At 47.3% G+C, this 21849-nt stretch overlaps 1 protein-coding gene across 1 annotated transcript; it reads left to right on the top strand.

Moving 5' to 3' along the window:
* Positions 1-375: 375 nt before the first annotated feature.
* Positions 376-21555, top strand: KIAA0040 (KIAA0040 ortholog). Its single transcript, XM_030573336.1, has 2 exons — positions 376-457; positions 18061-21555. Exon 2 carries the CDS (start codon positions 18176-18178, stop codon positions 18497-18499), a length of 324 nt encoding a protein of 107 aa, XP_030429196.1. The 5' UTR covers positions 376-457; positions 18061-18175; the 3' UTR covers positions 18500-21555.
* Positions 21556-21849: the final 294 nt, after the last annotated feature.

Below are 21849 nucleotides of genomic sequence, written 5' to 3'. Positions count from 1 at the left end.
TGTCCCTTGGCGTGGGCGTGCAGGCGGCGAACGTAGCCAGAGGACAGGTGTCCCCCAGTGGTTTGGGCCCCGTGGGTCAGAAGGGCTGGGGGAGCCTCACGCTGCCGCGGGGGGAGAGGGAGCCAGCCAGAGCAGAGACTCAGAGAATCTCAGGGTTGGAAGGGACTTCAGGAGGTCATCTAGTCCAAGCCCCTGCTCAAAGGAGGCCCAATTCCCAACTAAATCAGAGCTGAGCGGGAAAGCTCAAACAGGCAGGGGCAGGGCCTGAGCCCTGCCACGGGGTGCCCCGGGGGCCGGCCTGAGCCGGCAGCAGCCCCAGGTACCGCGCGGAGGGCGGGCAGGGCAAGGGGCGGAGCGCTGGGAGGCCGCTGGCAGCAGAACCGTCAGCTCACCACTTCCTCTGGCTGCTGCGAAACTTCTCAGGAGGCGGCAGCGGCGGCGCCTCGGGGAGCTGCAGGTAAGCTGCTGGCGGCCGCGCCGGGGCGTGTGGACGCAGCCGCGGGGTGCTCCCGGGAAGCGACTCCCCGTGGGAGCGCTCGGTCCCCGCGCCCTGCGCTCGCAGCCCGGGGGCTGGCGGAGCGGGCAGCCTGGGACTCCTTTTAGCCAAGGCACGCTCCCGGGGCTGGGCGGCCATCACCGGGAACTAGCTAAAGCATTGTCCTCCTTTAGCTAAAGGGAAACTGAGGCACGGCAGGTCCCCAGCGCCGGAACGCAGCATGCAGCCTGAGCGCCCCCACCCTCAGGTCGGTAAACAGCACTGAACCTATGCAGCAGCCAGCTGTCAGCACTGTGGTCCAGCCCATAGGGCACTGGATTGAGAGGCAGAACAGCTGGATCTGCCACTGGCCTTGGCAGGTGACCTTGGGCACATTATTTCCCTGCTCCGTCCTCAGTTTCACCACCCCATTTGCTGGTCTGGTCTATTCCACTATAAAATCTTTGGGCCAGGGACTGTGTAATAGGGCCCACAGCTCGGTTAGGGCCTCTGGCTACTACTGGTTTCCAAGTTAATAATAATAAGGTGGTGCTGCTCTGGATTCTGCACTGTTATTTGGCTGTGAGCTTGGAAACAGCCACGCACAGCAGATTCAAAAAGTGGGAGCTGCCATTCCTCAGCACTGTACTGGGATGGGTGGGAGTTGGTTAGCTTCATTGTTAAAATGGCACATGCTGAACCTTTTAACACAGTTGCCCTTGTTTATAATGAACAGCTCCAGGGTTCCTGACTTGGTATTGCCCTGGGGCTGTCTCCCCTATGAGCAGTTCAGACGTAAGGGGACACATCCTCTCCCCTCTGTGAGCTGGCCAAAAGGTCTCCTAATTCCAACAGGAGTGACCCTGTGTCCTCCATATCTGCCTGGGCCCTTCTCCCATTCCAGCAGCTGGAGCTCAGAGGGGTGTGGAAACTGACATGAGCTGTGAAGTAGAATTTCTTTCTAAATTAAATTCCTTGAGTTTTAAACAGGGAGGGGCAGCTCTCCCAGAGCTCAGATGCCTTTGCTGGGAGCTGAGCCTGGTGTACAGGGAATCTTTGACCCACAGTTGTTACAAACATTCTTCTGCATCGTCTGTGCCAGTCAGAGGCCCTATCTGGCCTAGCCTACCTAAAGGAGGCCAGCCTGCTATCATTCAGGGATCCCAGTTCAAGACTCAACTCATACTCAGCTTCTTTGAACGTGTATCTTGACTTTAGTAAGGCTTTTGATACTGTCTTGCATGATCTTCTTCTAAAACAAACTAGGGGAACACAACCTAGATGGAGCTACTATGAGCTGAGTGCGTAACTGTTTGGAAAACAGAGAGTAGCTTTCAGTGGTTCGCAGTCAAGCTGGAAGGGCATATCGCGTGGGGTGCCGGAGGGGTCAGTTCTTTGTCCAGTTCTGTTCAATATCTTCATCAGTCATTTAGATAGTGGCATAGACTCAGAGAGTACACTTATAAAGTTTACGGACGATACGAAGCTGGGAGAGGTTGCAAGTGCATTGGAGGATAGGATTAAAATTCAAAATGATCTGGACAAACTGGAGAAATGGCCGGAAGTAAATAGGATGAACTTCAATAAGGACAAATGCAAAGTACTCCACCTAGGAAGGAACAATCTGTTGCACATATCCAAAATGGGAAATGACTGCCTGGGGAGGAGTACTGTGGAAAGGGATTCGGGGGTCATAGTGGATCACAAGCAAAATATGAGTCAACAGTGTAACACTGTTACCAAAAAGAAAAAGAAAAAAAAAAAAAACACAACACAACACACATTCTGGGATGTATCAGCATGAGTGTTGTAAACCAGGGGTTCTCAACCAGCCCAGGAGCTACATTAACTCATCTAGATATTTGCCTAATTTTACAATAGGCTACATAAAAAGCACTACCAAAGTCAGTACAAACTAAAATTTCATACAATGACTTGTTTGAGCTATATACTATACACTGAAACATAAGTATAATATTTATATTCCAAATGATTTATTTTATAATTATATTGTAAAAATGAGAAAGTAAGCAATTTTTCAGTAATAGTGTGCTGTGACATTTTTTCTATTTTTAGGTCTGATTTTGTAAACAAGTAGTTTAAGTGAGGTGAAACTTGGGTAGGCAAGACAAGTCAGACTCCTGAAAAGGGTACAATAGCCTGGAAAGATTGAGAGCCAGTGTTGTAAGCAAGATAGAAGTAGTAATTCTTCCACTTTACTCTGTGCTGATTAGGCCTCAACTGGAGTATTGTGTCCAGTTCTGGGAGCCACATTTCAGGAAAGATGTGGACAAACTGGAGAAAATCCAGAGAAGAGGCAACAAAAGTGATTTAAAGGCCTAGAATACATGACCTGTAAAGGAAGACTGAAAAAAATAGGTTTGTTTAGTCTGGAAAAGAGACGACTGGGGGACGGACACACATGATAACAGTTTTTAAGTACCTAAAAGGTTGTTTATGAGGAGGTAGGAGGTAAATTGTTCTCCTTAACCTCTGAGGCTAGGATAAGAAGCAATGGGCTTAAATTTCAGCAAGGGAGGTTTAAGTTGGACATTAGGAAAAACTTCCTGTCAGGATAGTTAAGCACTGCAATAAATTGCCAAGGGAGGTTGTGGAATCTCCGTCGTCCTTGGAGATTTTTAAGAGCAGGTTAGACAAACACCTGTTAGGGATGGTCTAGATAATACTTAGTCCTGCCATGAGTGCAGGGGACTGAACTAGATGACCTCTCAAGGTCCGTTCCAGTTCTATGATTCTGTGCTTCCTGGAATGATGGGGGCTGGTCACACTGTGAAGGCAAAAGTGTGTAGCCCCTGCCCAAGGGGAAGAGAATGGGGATGTTTCACTTCCATTCTGTCCCCCTGCTCAACAAAATTTCATTCCCAGTTTGCAGCACTGGTGTTCAGGGCAGAGTTTTGTGACAATGCTGGATGTGCCCGAGCCCAGGGTGCACTGGTGCTTGCATTTATGGCTAGCAGCAGTGCTGCAGAACAGATACAAAACATTGTATTGACAAGGCCTCTGGGGCTGATCTGGGAGTAGCTTGGTGCACGGGAGAAGTGCAGCCATCTCTAAGCCAGGGTATTCATCAAGCAGAGGCAGGGCACCTCAGGCTCCCAAAAGGAGGCTTGAGAGAGACTCGAAAGGTGGGAATAGCAGGAGCAGGGCTGCACAGCCTTCAGCCAATCTGAGTGGCTAAACAGACTTCAGTGCTTTAGAGTTTTGTTGATGAAAATCTGCCTTTTCCCCCAGGGTACTGGAACATGGGTCAGAACAAGAGCTTTGCTGAGCATGAGGGTTTCAGTTCACAGGGAGTCGCAAGATCTAGAGAGGGGCTGAGCCATAAATTTTAGCTCCAATGTTGCAGGGGCGGAGGGGTGGCTGGGCGAGTGCAGATCCCAAGACTGCTGGTTCCAGCCAATCTCTAATTAGAACTTTTATTGTCAGTTTCACACAGACAATTCTCAGTAAGGAGTGATGCCCCATAGCTCCAAGCAATATTCAGCTAAAGCCTCCAAGATTCACAGGGCTACCACCTCAAACCTTCAAGTAACCCAGAGGAGTCCTCCCAAAGGGCTTGCAAGCTTTGGTAAAACTTACAGCAAACCCACCCAAGTTTCAGATTATCAGAAAGAAAAATGTAAGCAGAGGAGTCATGCCAGGTCGATTATGAGTTTTGCATAGATCTAGCCAGAGCTCATGAGAGCCATCAATTAAATATAGCCTGTGTAAATACACTGCTACCTCGATATAATGTCACCCGATATAACACAAATTTGGATATAACGCGGTAAAGCGATGCTCCGGAGGTACAGGGCTGCACACTCCGGTGGATCAAAGCAAGTTCAATATAACACGGTTTCACCTATAACGTGGTAAGACTTTTTGGCTCCGAAGGACAGTGTTATATTGAGATAGAGGTGTACATGGAACCTATTCAAGTCACCAGAAAAGCTCTAACAGACTGTGGGAAGGGATGATTCCTATACAGAGATCAGCTGGTATCAAATAGGATCATCAATGCCCCACTCCTGCGATAAGCTCCATGCAGGTGAATCTCTGCTGGATTGGAGCCTCCAGGCCATGAACAGTAGATACTAGATAGATACACTAGGGAATGGTATTTTATAGCAGATTGTGAAGGACAGACCATCTACTAAATCTCATTTTAGAAGCTGTTTTGGACAAAGTTCATTAATAACATTACGAGCATACAAAGTCAGATAGAAACAGTATCATTTTGTTTGAAATTATTGTAAAAAGGGTCAAACTGATCGTTCTTTAATTTTATAGCACTATCAGTATCTACATCCACAGATTATATGTCTGGGCCTGTGCATGCTTCTATGGTTAAATTTTCAAAATAGTTTCACTTTTAACCTTGTGTTTTTAAACATTCATAACTTCCAAATTATTCACCTCCGGGGAAAAAATTATTTATGCTTGGCTTGTCTGATTTTTTCCGGGAGGCAGGGGAGGGAAGTTTGATCAAAATCTCTTGAGCTGTTTGTGAGCTCTGGAAGGGCGAAGGGAACATACTATTCACCATTTCAAAAACACCCTAGCCAGGCTCTCTTAGGTAATGTTCCAAGAAAACCCACTGAATGTGAAACTTGCACTGACCATGAGCAATGAAACATTTCCTTAAGGCTGCAGGTATGCACTGAAAAATAGCCCCAGTACATAGGTGTGGCAAGTTAAGTCCGTGTTGGTCCAATCAAAGAACTTGCAAGTGTAACATCGAGAGACTCCAGTTGTTGGCAGGCAGGATCGAACCAGGGACCTCTGGAGTTTAGTGCATGAGCCTCTACAGCATGAGCTAAAAACCAACAAGCTATAAAGCAGACTCATTTCATCTCTCTCTTAAGTGGTCTCGGTGCCACTAGATTGGACAGAACATACCCAGAAGGTGTGGGTGTTACACAAGTTGTTCTGGTGAAGTCAGCAGAGCCATGTACCATGTTTAGTCATTTAGACCTGTGCAAAGGAGAAGGGGGGAACACCAGCAGATAAGAATGCTAGCACTTTGCACCAGTGTAATGGTGCAGGGCGGGGCAATAGAGGTTAACCCCTAAATTAGACCTTGTCTACGTTAAGAAAACATGCGTCAGTGCAAGTGCATTGATCTGGACTGGTTGATATAGAGACTTTGTATGCGGCAAGCCAGGGTGTAAATCTACAGCGCTCTAGCCCACTCCTTACTAACTGACCACATGAAATCTGCTAGTGCACTTTGACCTTTTAATACACAGTAGTGGGGTCCACCCGGTCAATGCACAACAAGCACGTCCACTGTAGATTTACACCCCGGCTTGCCATGCACGAAGTCTCTGAGCAGAAAAGCCCTTACGCTGGTGCAAACTCCAAATGCAGGCAGGTTGTTCTGGCACAAAGTGGGATATGTAGTGTAGCTTTTTGATAAATTACCCAATTAAAGTACATAATAAGTCCCACTTTGGGGCAGTGCATCCCCCTACATCTCCATTATGGGTTTGCAGTGGTGTTAACTACATCCATGCAGTTACACCAGGGCAAAATTTATCTTAAATGTAGACAGGATCTTATATGTATATATTTCATAGAGTCTCAGATTCCAAGGCCAGAAGAGACCATTGTGAATATCTAGACTGGCCTCCTGCATAGCACAGGCTAGTGAACTCCTCCCCCACCACCAATTATTTCTAGAGCAGAGCTTTTAGAAAAACAGACCATCTTGATTTAAAAATTGTCAGTGATGGAGAAAAATCCATGATGACACTTGGTGAATTGTTCCAGTGCAGGGCAGGGAATTGCTTAAGCCATTACCCTCCAGATTTTAAGTTTTCTATTTTCTTCCCATTCCACTCCCTTAAGAACAGCCACCCACCTCTAGGATATTAAATATACAAAGCGTCAGCATTGTGAGAATAAGCACTCAAAAGTCACCATATTCCACAAGCTAAAGCCCCAGTTCTGCAAAGGAATCCAGACGAGCCTTCAAGGAGTCCTGGTGAAATGAGACATTAGAGCATGTCTTCATGGATCAATTTGTAGGACAGGGCCTTGAGGTTGCTGCAGTCCTGTTAACTTGGCCACATTATACAGATGTAGTGCTTTCCAGTCTTTTCCCTCTTGTTCAGTGTAAACCTCAAACTTCTTTTTTAAAATATATGTTTACTACAAAATATACAGGATGTGGCCAACTCATGTTGTAGAACAACTTTTATAATTTTAAATTTCCTGACACTTTTAGTGCTTGATCTTGCAACCTTTACATAGAATCAATGCTAATTATTTGGGGTTTGTAGGTCCAAGTTGTCAAATGAAGATCTCTAAAATTAGATGCTTAAATCCACACTGAAGTACCTAAATAAGTGACTCCCCCCATCCCCCCGGGTGCAGAGCACCTGCAGCTCCTGTTAAAGTTAATGTCAGCAATGAGTGTCCAGAACCTTTGAAAATCAAGTCACATCCTTTATTTAGGAACGTAATTTAGACAACTAAGTTTGACAATTTATAGATGAGAGACAAAAAACACAAACATATCCTATTGATACATCAAGTAGGTGCCTAAAACTCTAGTTGCAGCAAATTCTTCAAGGCCAAGTTACAACAAACTTTTCTCTTACTCATTCCTACTCCATGCCTAGTGCTGTGAAAGGGTCATTATAATGCACTCATTTCTCTCTTCCATAACTGCTTTACAAGTGAACTAAGTGGCTCTCCTGAAATCAGGGCTCTGATTGCATTTGCACAGTACCTGCTTGTACCATCTTCAGGTCTAATCAGTTCTGACATCCTCCCAAAAAAACTCTGACTATCCAAATGAATCAGTCTGTAGCTCCCCCTCCTATTCCAGCCCTGAGCACTCAAGACACAGCTCCTCATTCCCAACTTCAGCACCCCCTGCTCCTCCAGACGTGGGCCTGGAGCATCAGAGGAAAGTCAGTTACATTAAAACTTCCCTGCTGGTTTGAAAGGTACATAGGTGGGGATCTGTGCAACAAACCCCTTCTGGCTGCATGGGGGTGAAGACTAGTGAGGTGTACCCTTCAGCAGCCTTACTGACAAGGCTGTTTGTGACTAATCTGAGCATTGCCAGCTCTAAACTGAAATTTCATAGCCAGGAATGCCAAAAATATTTCAAATGAGCCCCCCCAATTATTGCACTAACAATCTTCATCTACAGAGCAAAAGGCAACAGGGGCTCTAAATAATCATTTAAAGTCATTTGGGTGTCAGGCTTAACAGAGGATCAGATCGGGACCCTGACAAGAAGGCCTTATGGGTGTGTAAAGAGCCCCCTACTTCCCTGGGCCAAGTACCTGTGTTCCTAGTAGCTGTGTGGGGAGAGAACTTCTGCAGGCTCCACCTCCCACAATGCATCACCAGCACAACTGAGCCAGCATGGAGGGGGGAAGTGATTTATACCTCACCAGATCCAGGGCTGATGCATGTTACTTCCCCTTTGAGTAATGAGGAGAACGAGAACCACAGTCTGGATTGTGGCCTGCTCCTCAGGCAGCACAGCTGCACCCTGCCCCTTACTCAGTTCTTGTGGCAAGAAATTAGGGTCCGCTTGGGCTAGACACTTTACACACACATTAAGAGTCACATTCAGCTATGTTTTAAAGGGAAAAGACAGCCATGACAACATTTTAAACAGCTCTGCTTTACTATAACCAAGTAATCATAATTTGAAAAAGAAAATTCCAAACCCCTTAAAACTTCCAAGACAGTAAATATAAAGTGTCTCAATGCAGGAATTAAAACATACATCCTGTTTTGTCTACAATTACTTTTCTTATGGAGTAGAGCGTTATGTGAGTCTGACTTCCTGTTTCTGGGTAAATGGCAATACAGCTTCACATACAGAATATCCAGACAAAAACATGATATTCTGTTTGTTTGTTTTGCAGATTGATTACTATTTTTTTACAGTTCCACACCAAGGATAAAGTCAATAGAGAAATACAATCAGTTCTAAAAATTACCTTATTTACAGGAGGCTCAGGGGGTGGGTGGCTGGGGGGAGGGATGAGTGTTGGTATTCTAATATTTTAAACAAGAGGCTCTCACATTTACTCCCATGATGCCCCTGTGCAGGAGGGTGGGAATCTAGACACTCCAGTGAGACACTGTTGTCTAATAGATAGGGCACTGGTCTGAGACAAGGGTTCTATTCCCATCTCACCCACTGGTGTGCTGGGTGACCTTGGACAAGTCATGTCACTTTTCCTTGCCTCAGTTTGTCTATCTTTAAAATGGGGATGTTGATACAACTCTTTTGTGAAGCACTTTGAGATCCACTGATGAAAAGCTCTATATATGAGCTAGGTATGTCATTCATTTGTTTTCCTATTTAAATAAAAAAGACTTTAAACAATAATAATCAAGGAGAGAGTCACCAAACTTGACTGAAGCAACATTTTACTGCAAGTGTTCATTCCCTCTTGTAGCTTATTAATGTTATTAGTTGTTTCCATTACAGGAACCCTAGAGGTCCCAACTGAGATCACAGCCCCATTTTGTTGGGCCCTGTACATTCACAATACCGAGGGAGTCTCTGTCACGGAGTCCCCAGGTGATGCTCTGGAACTGCGCCCCACAAAGCCAGTCAGGACTTTGGGAAGCCTCCTCTCCCTTGGAGCAGATTGTCTTCAGGGCAAGAAGCTCACATGGCTTCACCTTCCTGGGTCTGACCTTGGAGCATTCAGCATATGCTCCTCTGTGCGCTTCCCACAGCAAGTCTGCCCAGGCGGGGTCCTGGGGAAGCCACAGGGTCCTGCACGCGCACCCACTTCGCAGTCAGACGTGACTCTTAGCCAGCCAGTAAAGCAGAGGTTTATTAGATGACAGGAACACAATCTAAAACAGGGCTTGTAGGTACAGAGAACAGGACCCCTCAGCTGGGTCCATTCTGGGGCCCAGCGAGCCAAACAACCGCGTCTGCCCTCACTTCCTGTCCCCAGCCAGCTCCAAACTCAAACCCCCTCCAGCCTCTTCTTCTCTGCGGAGTTCCTTTCCCAGGCCAGGAGGTCACATGACCTCTTTGTTCTCCCACACCTTTAGCATCCCCTTGCAGGGGGGAAGGACCTGGGCCATTAGTTGCCAGGAGACAGCATGTCAGCCAGAAGCTGAGGTACCCACACAGTATTCAGAGGAAACATTAAGAACAGTCCCAGTTCATCACAATCTCTTCCTCTAGATTTTGGCCCAATTGAATCCAGCTCCAGCCATTTAGGCCTTCACCCTGAAGCAATGGTTCTCAGGTGCACTCCTACGGTTAGGCCTTTAAAGGGTGCACCAGAATCCACAAATGTACCTTGGGTCTATGCCAGACAGGTACATAAATCCAGATCTGTTTTTTCCATCACCAGGGGCTACTCCCACAGTCCATCCCTAGTAGCACAGAAATCTTGTGGGGGGGGATCTTCACCCAGTTCCAAGTGAGCAAACAGACAGAAGGCAGCTTCGTTTGTAACTGCCATAGGGAAATTCCAGGCTAAAATTTTTGCCCTCCCTTCCTCAGCACCCCATATATGGTAGTTTTCCTCTATAGTCTCCTTCTTACCTCGGGTGAGGTGTGGACTGTGATGGAGTGTGCTGTGTACACACGTGTGCCAGTCTGTATGGCACACGCACACACCAGGCCCCACATGTATGGGGAGGCATGCAGTATGCAGGTTTTGGCCAGATTGATCCCCTCTACAGAACTTAGTAACTGGGGTTGCCCTGGTGCGATCCAGCTGGCTTTTGCCAGTAACCCATAGGCATTGGAAGGCAAGTGGGGACATTGCATGCCCTGCGGGGACACATGGACGGATACAGGCATCGAGCTCCTCTCAGCCTTGCCAGCCATTCCAGTTGTGACACTCTGTATTGGTGCTGGAAGGAAACCCTCCCCCAAGCTCTTTGGGGCTGAGGCAGCTCCACTTTACCACCACCCTGCATTGCCAGGAGGTGACACTTCCCTCCCGATGGGAGGGTCCCACAGTAAGATGCAGACATCAGGCATGACAAGTTTGTCCCAAACGCTGCCCTCGGCAGGATCGCGTCACAGTAAAAGCTCCTCCTGGCTGGAATGCAGGAAGGAGGAGGAGTGGTGGCTGTGATGGTGTAATCTGTCTGACTGTTGCTAAGGAGGCTGTAGTCACTGCACTTGGCAACTCTCGAGGCTGGAAACCGGGGGAGTAGTTGGACACCAGCCTGGTTTGCCTTCTTTTTTTTCAAATCCTGCTCTACCCACTGCATGCTGTTTAACCCCTAGTTGATGTGCCGTGATGCTGTCGACACTCTATACACCACGGCTTGCAGCATAAAGGATCCAGCCCCACTGTGACAAGGGGCTAAGATCATTGTCTGTGGACAAATGAAGGCTATTTGTGTATTTGTTAGCTAGTCAGTCCACCCAGTCACAGGTGCCCACAGACACTTGGTCTGCTTGGCTAGGGTACATGGGGTCACCTGTTGATTTGGGAAATGCTGCTCCTGAATGCTTCCAGAAGTGACATTGCTAAGCCAGCCAATCACATTCTGCAAGGCAGTGATGCACTTGCTCCTGGAGGCAATAATAGCTTTCTGTGTGCCAAGGCGTGGCACCAGGTCAGGTGGCCTCATGCTCTATAGAGCCTAAAGAGAGAGAGGGAGTTTTCAGTGTAGCCCATCTTAAAACATTAATGAATTAAACCTCATGATCCCCTTGTGGGGTAGAGAAGTAGCACTATCCCCCCATGTTACAGGTGGGGAAACTGAAGCACAGAGCAAGTGACTTGCCTAAGGTCACAGAGCACTCAGTGGCAGAGGTAGGGACAGAACCCAGATCTCCTGGCTGCCAGGCCTGTGCCACCAGATCATTCTCCCCAAAAATCTCTCCTCCCTAGTTTTTTGGCATTTCTGCTTCTGACTCCAGCCACATCAAGGCATTGCAGAGTCACGTGCAAATAAAGCACTGTGGTTCAAACATGAATGTGCTTAGCAAAGTTATGATGTGTTCACCACATGCAGATCGGGTTTGGGTTGGCATCACATAATGCACCTGCTCTCAGGGACCACTCAAAATGCAAGCAAGTAGGGTCAGGAGAGTGCAAACGCCCTTCCACCCATGTTGTTTTCTGTCATGGCATGGGTTCTCCTGCTGCTACTGCCTGTGAAATACACAGGCAGAGGGCACCACCTCAGAGAGCCAACTCTGCACCAGAACAGTGACATGGGGCTTGGGGCCAGGATTCAATGTAATGATATTCAGCCAGGGCCAAAGCATCACAGAGCATTTGTGTTTGTATGTGCATACAGTTAAAGAGGGTAGTTTGCCTAGGCTGACATGGGTCATGAGGAGGCCAGAATCAAGGGACACTACGCAGAAGAATTAATGCCCATCACAGACGCTAGCTTGCTACGGATATAAATTATAACCAACTGTTCCAGGTGGATGCTTCCTTTCCTCTTTAGGGCCTTAGGAGTTACACTGTTTGAGTGGGACAGATTGTCAGAAGAGCAGCCTGGTTGTCCACTGGGTGCTGAGTAGAGCTGGCTGCAATTTTTCATTCAGAATTTTTTTGACACAAAACATAACACAAAAAGTTATTTTTAATAAAAAAAAATTGTGTTTTTTCAAAGCAAAAATGTTTGCCAGAATTGTCTATTTCTGATTAAATAAAGGTAGGGGATGTTGTTGAAATACTAAAACTGTTTCAGTTTTTTGGCAACCAAACTCCAAAAATATTTCTGTTTTCAGAAACCAGAACCTGAAGATGTCAGCCAAAATTGTCATTTAAAAAAAAAAAAAAAGCTCTTCAAAAAGTTTTTTTGTTTTTGGCATTTTTCTGTTTTGGCTGCTGAAAATGGATTTAAAAAAAAAAAAAACCCAACTACCACCCCAAAAAAAATAAAGGAGAAAATTTTAGATTAAAAGAATAAAAAGTTTGTTTTCATCATAAACTGTTGTTTTCATTGTTAAAAAAATCAAAACCATTTCCCATGCAGCTGTAGTGCTGCAGTGTTTAGAAAATCCAGCTGTAAGTGTCCCGGTGGGAGCAGCTAAGTGCTGAGCACTTTGGAAAAATCTGTCCCATGTTTTGGTGTTTAAATAAGAGCTGAGCTCTTTTGAAAAATCTAGCTTCCTCAGTGGGTGCTGAGCCCTTGAGAATTTCTCTCTTGGTTTTCTGTGATTCAGCATAAGAGACATGGCCAGGGATGCATCATGGATCTGGATTCCAGACAATGTTTAATGTCCCGGGGCAGAATTTCTAATGGCAGACGTCTTCATTCGCTTTCAGGCCACGCAACGCACCTGCTGCTGCAGTAGTGCAAAATGGCAGGTCTGACTCGGTGGAGAGTAGGATGTCACTGCAGGCGGAGGGTAGCAAAGGACTGGCCAGGGTGCACACATGGCCCAAGCTGTAGTGAACAGCCCAATTTTAAGCAGACAAAGATGCTCTTTGGCAGATTAACACCTTCTGCAAGGGTGTCACATCCTCCCTGTGGCCAGGCAGGTCAATGAAAGACTATGAATGGAGAACATAGATGTTGAGTTACTGTTTAGAAAAAGTTTGCTGTTCATTAAAACAGAGGATGAGACTGCAAATCCAGAGCCCTAGGCAAGTAGCAGCATCCATCCACTAACCAGATGTACTGGCCCACTGGCCAGATGTACTAGCCAGCACCGCAGATAGAAGCAAAAGGGTAAAACCTTGAGTATGTTTGCTTGTGAGAGATACAGAAAGGGTAAGACAGCAATAAATGTCGCCCACAACGGGACAATAGCAGTACAAACATGGGTCCTTTAATAAACTAGAGTCCCTGGTGATCCCCAAAATGAACACACCGCAGCAGACATCTCCCATAGTTTAGTAGTTGTAGAACACAAGTGGAGTCAGATAACCGGATTCTGTCTCTGCCACACAGTGTGTGAGAGCGAGGTCTGATTGTCAGAGGAGGAGAACAAGTACAACCTCCACTGAAGCCTCTGAAGTTAGGTGTGGGTTTGTTTAAGACATCCATGCTTGAAAGATATGGACCTTCCCCTCTCTGCCTCAGTTTCCTCTTTCTGTAAAACAGGTGTTCCAATACTCACCCTACCTCCCAGAGAGGCTGTGGGACTTGAGTTGTTAATGCAGGCCAAGCCCTTTAATAAATAACAATACTTAGCTCATATAGCAGCTCTTCAGCCAGAGATCTCAAAGCACCTTGTAATCCTTGAGTGGAAAACACTCAGTAAGCACGAGGTTCGAGTTATTAGCCTGTAAGTCACTTGCCAGTTCTCCTAGCAGCTATCGGACCACAATCCCAGCATCATCCTTAACCTGGTCAGCTCTGTGGGGAATCAACGCCTCCCGAGGCACCGCCTGCTCAGACAGCTCAAACCCATAGGGCAGGGGTTCTCAAACTTTTTTTGCTGGGACCCTCTTTAAAAAAAAAAATATTTCAAGCTGTGACAACCCTCTCCCATACCATACTACTCTTACTTTTGCACTGCTGCTGGTAGCAGCGCTGCCATTGGAGCTGGGTGCCTTGCCACCAGATGCTGCTCTTGCACCTTCCCCCACTTCCACAATAGTCTTGTGATCCCCTTTTGGGTCAGGACCCCCAGTTTGAGAAACACTGCCATAAGGGCATTACCTTATACAGCCCCTAAAAGGGCTTTGTTAGGTCTCTGGGCAGGCTGAGTGTGAACCCAAGAAGTGGAGCCAGCCCTCTGACCTGGCCCCAGGAAAAGGTAAGCTTTCCTGAGGGAACCTGCAGGTCAGCAGAACCTTGCCCTCTCCCCCAGGGAAGGAAACCTTACAAGAAGCCACAAAAATGCTGCTCTTCCTCCTCCACAGCCCCACCCACTTCTTGCAACAATTGCTAGATGAGTCACAGTGGCTACATCGTCTGTCAAACTCTGCCCTAGGTCAAAGAGATGCACTCATCCCACCACATTTTCTGCCACTCTTCGTTAAGTGACTTGAGCCCTGGCTGAAAGATGCCTCTCTGATATTCCTGGAGACTGAGGTCCTCTGTTAATGTAGCCACAAGGGCATGCTTCTCCCACCTACTTACCTACCTCCAGACACACTCCAATGCCCACTGTGGTCCATAGAAAGACTCCCACTGATTTCAGTGGGTGTTAGATCAGGCCACATGCACCTCAGGCCATGACCTGCTGGGCTCACTTTGAATTGGGAAAAGAATTGAGTCTACAGCTCATCTCCTGACCTCTCTGCTGAGCCTGCCCACCACAGCCAGTTATAGGGGCCATGACCCAGACACCTAACCACCGTGGCTGGGTAGATGTTACTACTCTCCCTCAGACAGCCATACAAGCATCTGTCAGTAGCAATATTCAGTCACCACCAATCTAGACCTGAACCAGTGACCTGGTGATTAAAGACTTTGTATCCCATCCAGCCCACCAGGAGCCCAGCTACTGTCTGTCAGCTCTAGTCTGAGCAGCCTTCCGTAGAGCTGGCTACTTGCCAAGTTAGACCAAGTAGGACAGCACTAAACTAGCAGTGGGACAAGGGGTAATAAAAAATAAAATAAACCTCACAATTCCCTAGGCACATTGGGGGAATGGGACCATATTTACCTCCCCACACACACGCTCTAAGCAAATGTACCCTTGATTGACAACCATTGGTCTATGTCCCCATGGGGGTACACATTGGTCTTCCAGGGGGGTACATCAACTCATCTAGATATTGCCTAGTTTTACAACAAGCTACATAAAAATCCATAGTGAAGTCTGTACAAAGTAAAATTTCATACAATGACTTGTTTGTACTGCTCTATATGCTATACACTGAAATGTAAGTACAATAGTTATATTCCATTTGATATATTTTATAATTATATGGTAAAAATGAGAAAGTCAGCAACTTTTCAGTAACAATGTGCTGTGACACTTTTTTCTATTTTTATGTCTGATTTTGTCAACAAGTAGTTTTTAAATGAGGTGTAACTTGGGGGTAGGCAAGACAAATCAGACTCCAGGAAGGTATACAGTAGTCTGGAAACGTTGAGAGCCCCTGAAATAGATGATTTTTTGGTTGGTGGCCAAATCAGGAAATCCACACACAAAAGTTCGGTTAGTTTTGAACCGAAATTGAATTTTTTTGGTTTCTCTCACCAAAACAAAAAACCAACATTTTGTTTGGATCAAATGAAACTATTCAAATGTTGATTCAAACTGACATTTTCAGAACAAAATGTTGAAACGCTTCATTTAAAAAAAAAAAGTTGAAACTAAGTGTGTTAACATTTTCCCCCAAAAAAAAATTCAGGTGTTTTTCCAGCCAAAGCTATTCGCTTAATTCAACTCAAATTTGTTAAGCATTTCGGTTCCCCAGAAAATGCATTTTTCAGTGAATAGTAAATTCATCCCCCAAAAAAGTTAGTCCAGCTTAACTGCTGGGTCCTCAGGGACTAATCAGAGTGAAGACACAACCCCTGTGGAATCACCTGAAAGCAGGCCTTGTGGATTCATTGACAACTTGCCATCGCCCATACGAAACATGAGGGTAACGACTAAAGGTAAGAGTTGGACTAGGAGAGGCAGGAGCAATTCAGCAACTGACAAGAAGGAAAAGTGGTCTGGGCTGCTGCCAGGAATGCAGTGCTCTGCTTGTTACATGCACAGCTAGGGAAATGCCATTATTACGTCAACTTTTGTTGAAACTTGTGGGAGGGAGAACCATTATCCACTGTACAAAAAACCTCGACTGCGAGAAACACTCAGTTAAAAAATAAAACTGAGGGCTGCAGGGAGTGGCTGGCTCGGGGGATAAGCAGTGGGCTACAGAGCCTTTAACTTCAGAGTCACAAGTTGAAATCTAGCTCTGGTCTGCATAGGCTGAGCAATGTTACTATCTAAATGCTGTAGGTGTGTATACACTGCAATCCGAGCGGTGATTGCTGCTCAGGGAGGCAAACCCTTGCTAGGTTTACCCATGCTAGAATGGCTAAAAAATAGCAGTATAGCAAGCCCGCTGGAACCCTGGGTGTGTACTTACATTGCTAGCCTGTGCTACCACTTCTACGCTGCTGGTTTAGCCACCTTTCTACCCAACCTGCAATCACACCTTCGACTGCAGCACAGACGAACCCTGTGTGGTAGTCTGTATGCTGGAGGGGTCAGCCCACTTTCTGGTCCTCATTACAGAAGCCACCATCACAGTCTCAGCCCAGAGGTGAACTGCCAAGTGCACGGTGTAGGCTGCACTCGAAGCTCACCAGAAGCAGCTGTCGTGGAAAGACTAGAGACTCCCAGCTAAAGCCTCACCAACGTCTACCCCAAGTGCAAGGCACACTTCCTCGACCTGCCTTCTCCCACCTCAATGCAGAGCTGCACGCACTTAAAAAAACCCTATCCAAACAAACACTGCACCACACACACACACAGTTCTCTGTTGGCGAAAGGAGGAGAAAGAGAATGACCCACACATAACAAACATGAGTCATGTCACATAATGCATGACTGGAAGATGCTCAGACACTACCATGTTGAGGGCAGCGTAGGAACCTGAATAGAATAGAACTGGCACCCTGCGCTAAATTTCCTTTGCAAGAGATCATTGTAAAAGCAAGTGAAGAATCAGTTTGAAAGTGTCCCTCCCCATCTGCATTGTCTACCATCATTCCACCATTTCAGTTTGTTTTTCCAGCCGTGGACACATTTTCTTAGGGGGCAGAGACCCACATAGACGTACAGCCCAGTAGTCAAGGTAGGAATGAGCAAGCCTCAAAAGGTCTCAAGAGTCGGTCCAGATAAAGCATTCACACATTTGGATAACTATCTTATCCTCTCCAGGAGGGAAACCTCATGAGATCAGCCTCTCTCATGTATTTCACTGCCTCTGGTCTCCAGGGAATGCAGAAGCACAGAGCTCTGTGACAAGGAAAACTGGATGAAAAACGTTGTTCAAAGTAGTTTGAATTTATTAGATATTCTTATTAATTCTTATTAGAGCTGAGCCCATAACAAAAGCCCAGACCCAAACACTCCCCAAATTCTGGGAATTCCCATATACAAACATAATGTCTCTAGTGCTTGTTATATTCAAAGCAATACGTCCACCTGCAGCTCAGACCCTATGCTGCCATGCCAGAGGCAGGAGTTTGATGCCTGACTCTGGTTCCATTCAGCCTGATCCAGAAGGCGTATGGGAATATGGTGCAAGAAACACTTTCAGTCTTCAGTCAGGAGGAGGGGATCCATGGGCTTACTCTCCCAAAGTCCTGTCGTTCAGCAGAAGAACAGCCTAGGCAGTGTAAACCAGCCCCCTCAGAACCCAAGCCCTTCGGGGAACTTAGTAGTTTTAGGAAGACAGCTACAGTATTGGGTTTACACTGTTGCTGCAGCCAGTGGGGAATTCTTTGGGAACCTAGACCACAGCAGGTTTGCTGGAGGCTCCTCAGCATTGCAGGGCGGAAGGTCTGCGTGATTCAGCCCACAGACCAAGCATCCCGAACCACTGCCCTTTTGGGAGCTGCAAACTCATCTCTGAAGCTGGCTGAGTGCTCACCGGGCTGGCAGGCCCCATGGGGAGCATTCAAGCTTTGTTGATCAAACGTGGATTTCAGGGCAGTCTCCTGATTTCCTGTTGTTTCCTCTGTCTTCACAGGCACTGACCAGAGCTGCTGCTGGGTTCCATTTGCCTTCCCTCAGGGCTGAACGCCCAGCAAGGGGACTGCATCAGCCGCAGGTGGGGAGAACGAGTGTCCAGCCAGCCAACTGTCATGGAGCGGGTCAGCTCCTTCTTCGACTCACTCTGGAATCTCATTCACACCAAGCACCAGGAGGGCATCTTCAACACTGTCTGCCTGGTCGTGCTGTTGGGGCTGCCCTTCCTCGTCCTCCTTGTCCTCCTCGTCATCTGCTGTCACTGCTGCTTCTGTAGACGGCGGGGCAAAGGCAGCAGCAATGGCAGCAGCAGCAATGGGCAGGTCCCAGCAGAGAGGAACAAAAAGAGGAAGAAGAAGAAGAAGGGTGAAGAGGACCTGTGGATCTCGGCTCAGCCCAAGCTGCTCCTGCTGGACAAGACACCGTCACTGCCCGTCTAGTCGGAGGCACGGAGCAAAGACCCTCCTCCCAGTGAGACCTTCTGGCCATGTGCTGCAAGGAGCTGCTGTGATGGCTCCATCTCCTTCGATAACGACTTTAAAACCGGGACTTTCAGGACAAGTCAAACAACTAGTGAGAGCACAAAGACATCACTAGAGGGCACACAGTCCAGCATATCTTTACGTGCACAGCCAGCATTGCACTAGGCAGCGTCCTCCAGGACACACACACCCATGTGCACGAGAACATGCGTGCGCCCACACATACCAGCATTCATGCAGCTATGAGCACATGGATATTCACCTTCATGTGCACAACATACCTGCACTCCCATGCAGACACGCCCAATGTCACGTGCACAAAGCCACGTGTGCCTAGTGACGTGCACCCTGAGGGGCACATGGACACAAGAACATACACACATGCACTTGAAAATGAACCCACCCTGGCACTCCTCTGCACAGAGATGAGCACAAGGTTACAGCACAGTGAAAAGGGTTTTCCTTCACACCCTGGCAAGCTATTGCTTCACAGCTCCTGAAGACACAGGTATCCAGCCCACTGCCAGAGCTTCCCATGGGGCTTCCTAATCCAGCCCTGCCTTACAGACCAAAAGATGCTCCCCCAAGGCAGCAAAGCAGCCGCCCCTACTGCTGGCAGCCATCCCCAGAACAGAGGATGGCAAGAACAGATCAAACGTGGCACAGTAAGGGACTGAAACTTTTGCACTGGCACTACAAAGCCCGTCTAAGACTGGCCTCAGTGTAGACTGGTCCTTTCGCAGCTTATTCTGCTGCAGGGAAGGTGGCTTCATTTCTGTACTGCAGCGAGAGAGGAGACTCCAGCTGATGCCGCACAGAAGTTTGGTTCCAGCATTAGAGTTATTTATTTAATGACTACTAGAAAGGGTTCATTCGTGGACCAAAGGCCCATGTATACTATTCGGGCCCCAGAACAGTTACTCCATGCAATAACTTAGGCCATACACCCCCCAGCGTTCTAGACACACACCCAGCCAGAGCCACACTCCCCCAGACAGACAGACATGCCCATGTAGCACGCCCAGACAGTGGTACACACAAATGGGAACACACTGTTGGGGAGTAGCTCCTGCCATCCAGCTGTGCTGCTGGTCCAGGAAGCATTGCAAGGGCAGCTGGCTCTGGAATACAACACAAAGACGTAGAAGCAGGCCTGAATCCAGATATACTTCATACCTCCTGCCCACCAAAGCTTCCCTCCCTCCCCACCCAGCCCTAAGAGAGATTGTCCCAAACAGAACTCCCCACACACATTTCACAGATGTGTCTTCCTCCCACTCCTGAGACCTTCCTCTTCTTAAGCAAGGCAGCTCATCCCATCCCTTCAGGTAGCCAGTCAGCAGGCCACAACCATCTGTGGCCCCTGCTCCATCTTTGACCCCACCCATGCACTTTTTGTCAGCAAAGTCTATTTCCCAGGTGTCCTGCCTGACTCCTCCCCCTCCATGCACTATTGCAGTTATCATCAAGGCTTATTTAAGTCTCATTTACATGGTTTTCAAATAAACAGAGTGGGTGGACACCTCGTCTCATCTGCTCTTCCCAACAAGCCAGTGCAAGAGACAAATATTTTTGCTCTAAAGGCTCTGCTGGGAACATTCTGCTTTAGTTTATTTTTAGCCTCCAGAGCAGACTGCCTAGACAGTTCAGGGAAACACGCAAACCCGTCTGGACCAGCCCTGGCAGAGTGCGCCAAACGGCACAGCCTCCAGCATGGCAGACTCTGGTGTGGTGACCTCATCTGCAGCAGGGTGTCTCTCCTACCCTCCACTAGAAGAGCTCTCTGCCTCTAAGATACCCTTCTGCTAGAGTATGCAGGCAGCAGGGAGAGCTGACCTGGGGCTTACAGAATTAGCCACTTCTCCTGTGCCCTCAAAGTGCAACCCAGTTTGTCCAGCTGTGTCATATCACTTCATGGGGTTTGGCTCTCACTCAGCTATGTTGTTCAGAGCCTCAACCCCAGACTCCTCCTCACTCAGGCCCTTAAGTAGATGCCATTAAGCTCCTTCATTCACTTCACCTCCATTAAAAAAAACAAGGGCCCCCAATTTCAAGGCTGAGAGGATAAGAGTCAGATTTAAGCTTAAACAGCCTTAAGGGAAGCCTGATCCTAGATACCACTCATCCCTGAACTGCCCCAACTTCTGCTCTGGGATATTCGATTATTTCTCTTTCCATTTATAAAGTGATGTAATTTTATAATCTCTCTCTCTCACTCTCTCTCTCTCACACACACACACACACAGAGTAGGTCAAAGCTAGAGGAAAACATAACTGGAGCTGCAAGTACTTACTGGCTGGCAGAGAGGAGAATATAGCTAGTTGTGACATGGCTGCCTTAGGGCTACAACTGTTTTGCTCTGCCATAGTTAAAAGACTCAGAAAAATGTTTCCTGGGAGGGCGCTCAACCCTGTCAGGACCAGAAAGTCAAAGGAAAAGGCCGTGTCTGCATATCAGCACTCTGGCACGGGCCCAAACCATTAAATCCAAACACACCCAAACTTTGGGGAAGTTCAAAACCCTACCCAAACTTTACAGCCCAAAGCCATCTCTTTAATGGACTGAACCCACCAGCCCAGAACTCCAGCTCCCGATGACTTGGCCCCATCTCTACCCATCACATACACTCAAAAGAACAAAGCTTAGGAAGCTGCTTATATGAGAGCCATCATCTTGGCCAATACCAGAGATTGAACCCGCACTTCCAGAACTGAAAGCAAAAGCATCTGTAGCTTGACTTGCAGAAGAACCATGTCCTCTATGGGTCTGTGTGACACATGCTAACCAGCAGGTTCCATCTGCACAGCCAATGACAAGGCAGTGTCTGATGCATGCTCAGTACACCCTGATAAGGCCCACCTGGGCTCAGGTTTGGAGAACAGCCTCTGCCTTGCAAGCAGTTCTTCATGTGCATGGATCTGGATTTCAGCGTCGGCCTCTTCTGCACAGTTCATGCTCAAGAAACATTTTAAAATAAAACTTTTTTTTCCAAACTCCTGAGAGTGGTTTTGTCTCCAGATCTCAGCCATTTCTTTGTTTGGGAAAATCTTTTTACATCATCTCACTGGCCTTGGATGAGACCTTTGCTGACATCAGTCGAGAGGAATGCTGAAGGGCACCTCTTTTCAGCCAGTCACAGATAAATTATTCTTAAAAGGGCAGTTTCCGATTAGTAATGTTCAATGTGTCTCCTTGTTAATGAGTGCAGGCAAATCGCTCTTGGAAGGAAAAAAAGTGGGAGGAGGAAGAGTTATGCTTCTGCTCTGTATGAGTTGGGATGCACGCAGTATTTTCCTTTGTCGGGTTC

Source organism: Gopherus evgoodei, chromosome 8, assembly GCF_007399415.2.
Source record: "Gopherus evgoodei ecotype Sinaloan lineage chromosome 8, rGopEvg1_v1.p, whole genome shotgun sequence".
NCBI classification, from domain to species: domain Eukaryota; kingdom Metazoa; phylum Chordata; order Testudines; family Testudinidae; genus Gopherus; species Gopherus evgoodei.
The sequence above is the reverse complement of the archived record's forward strand: the minus strand, read 5'-3'. Positions and strand labels throughout refer to the sequence as shown.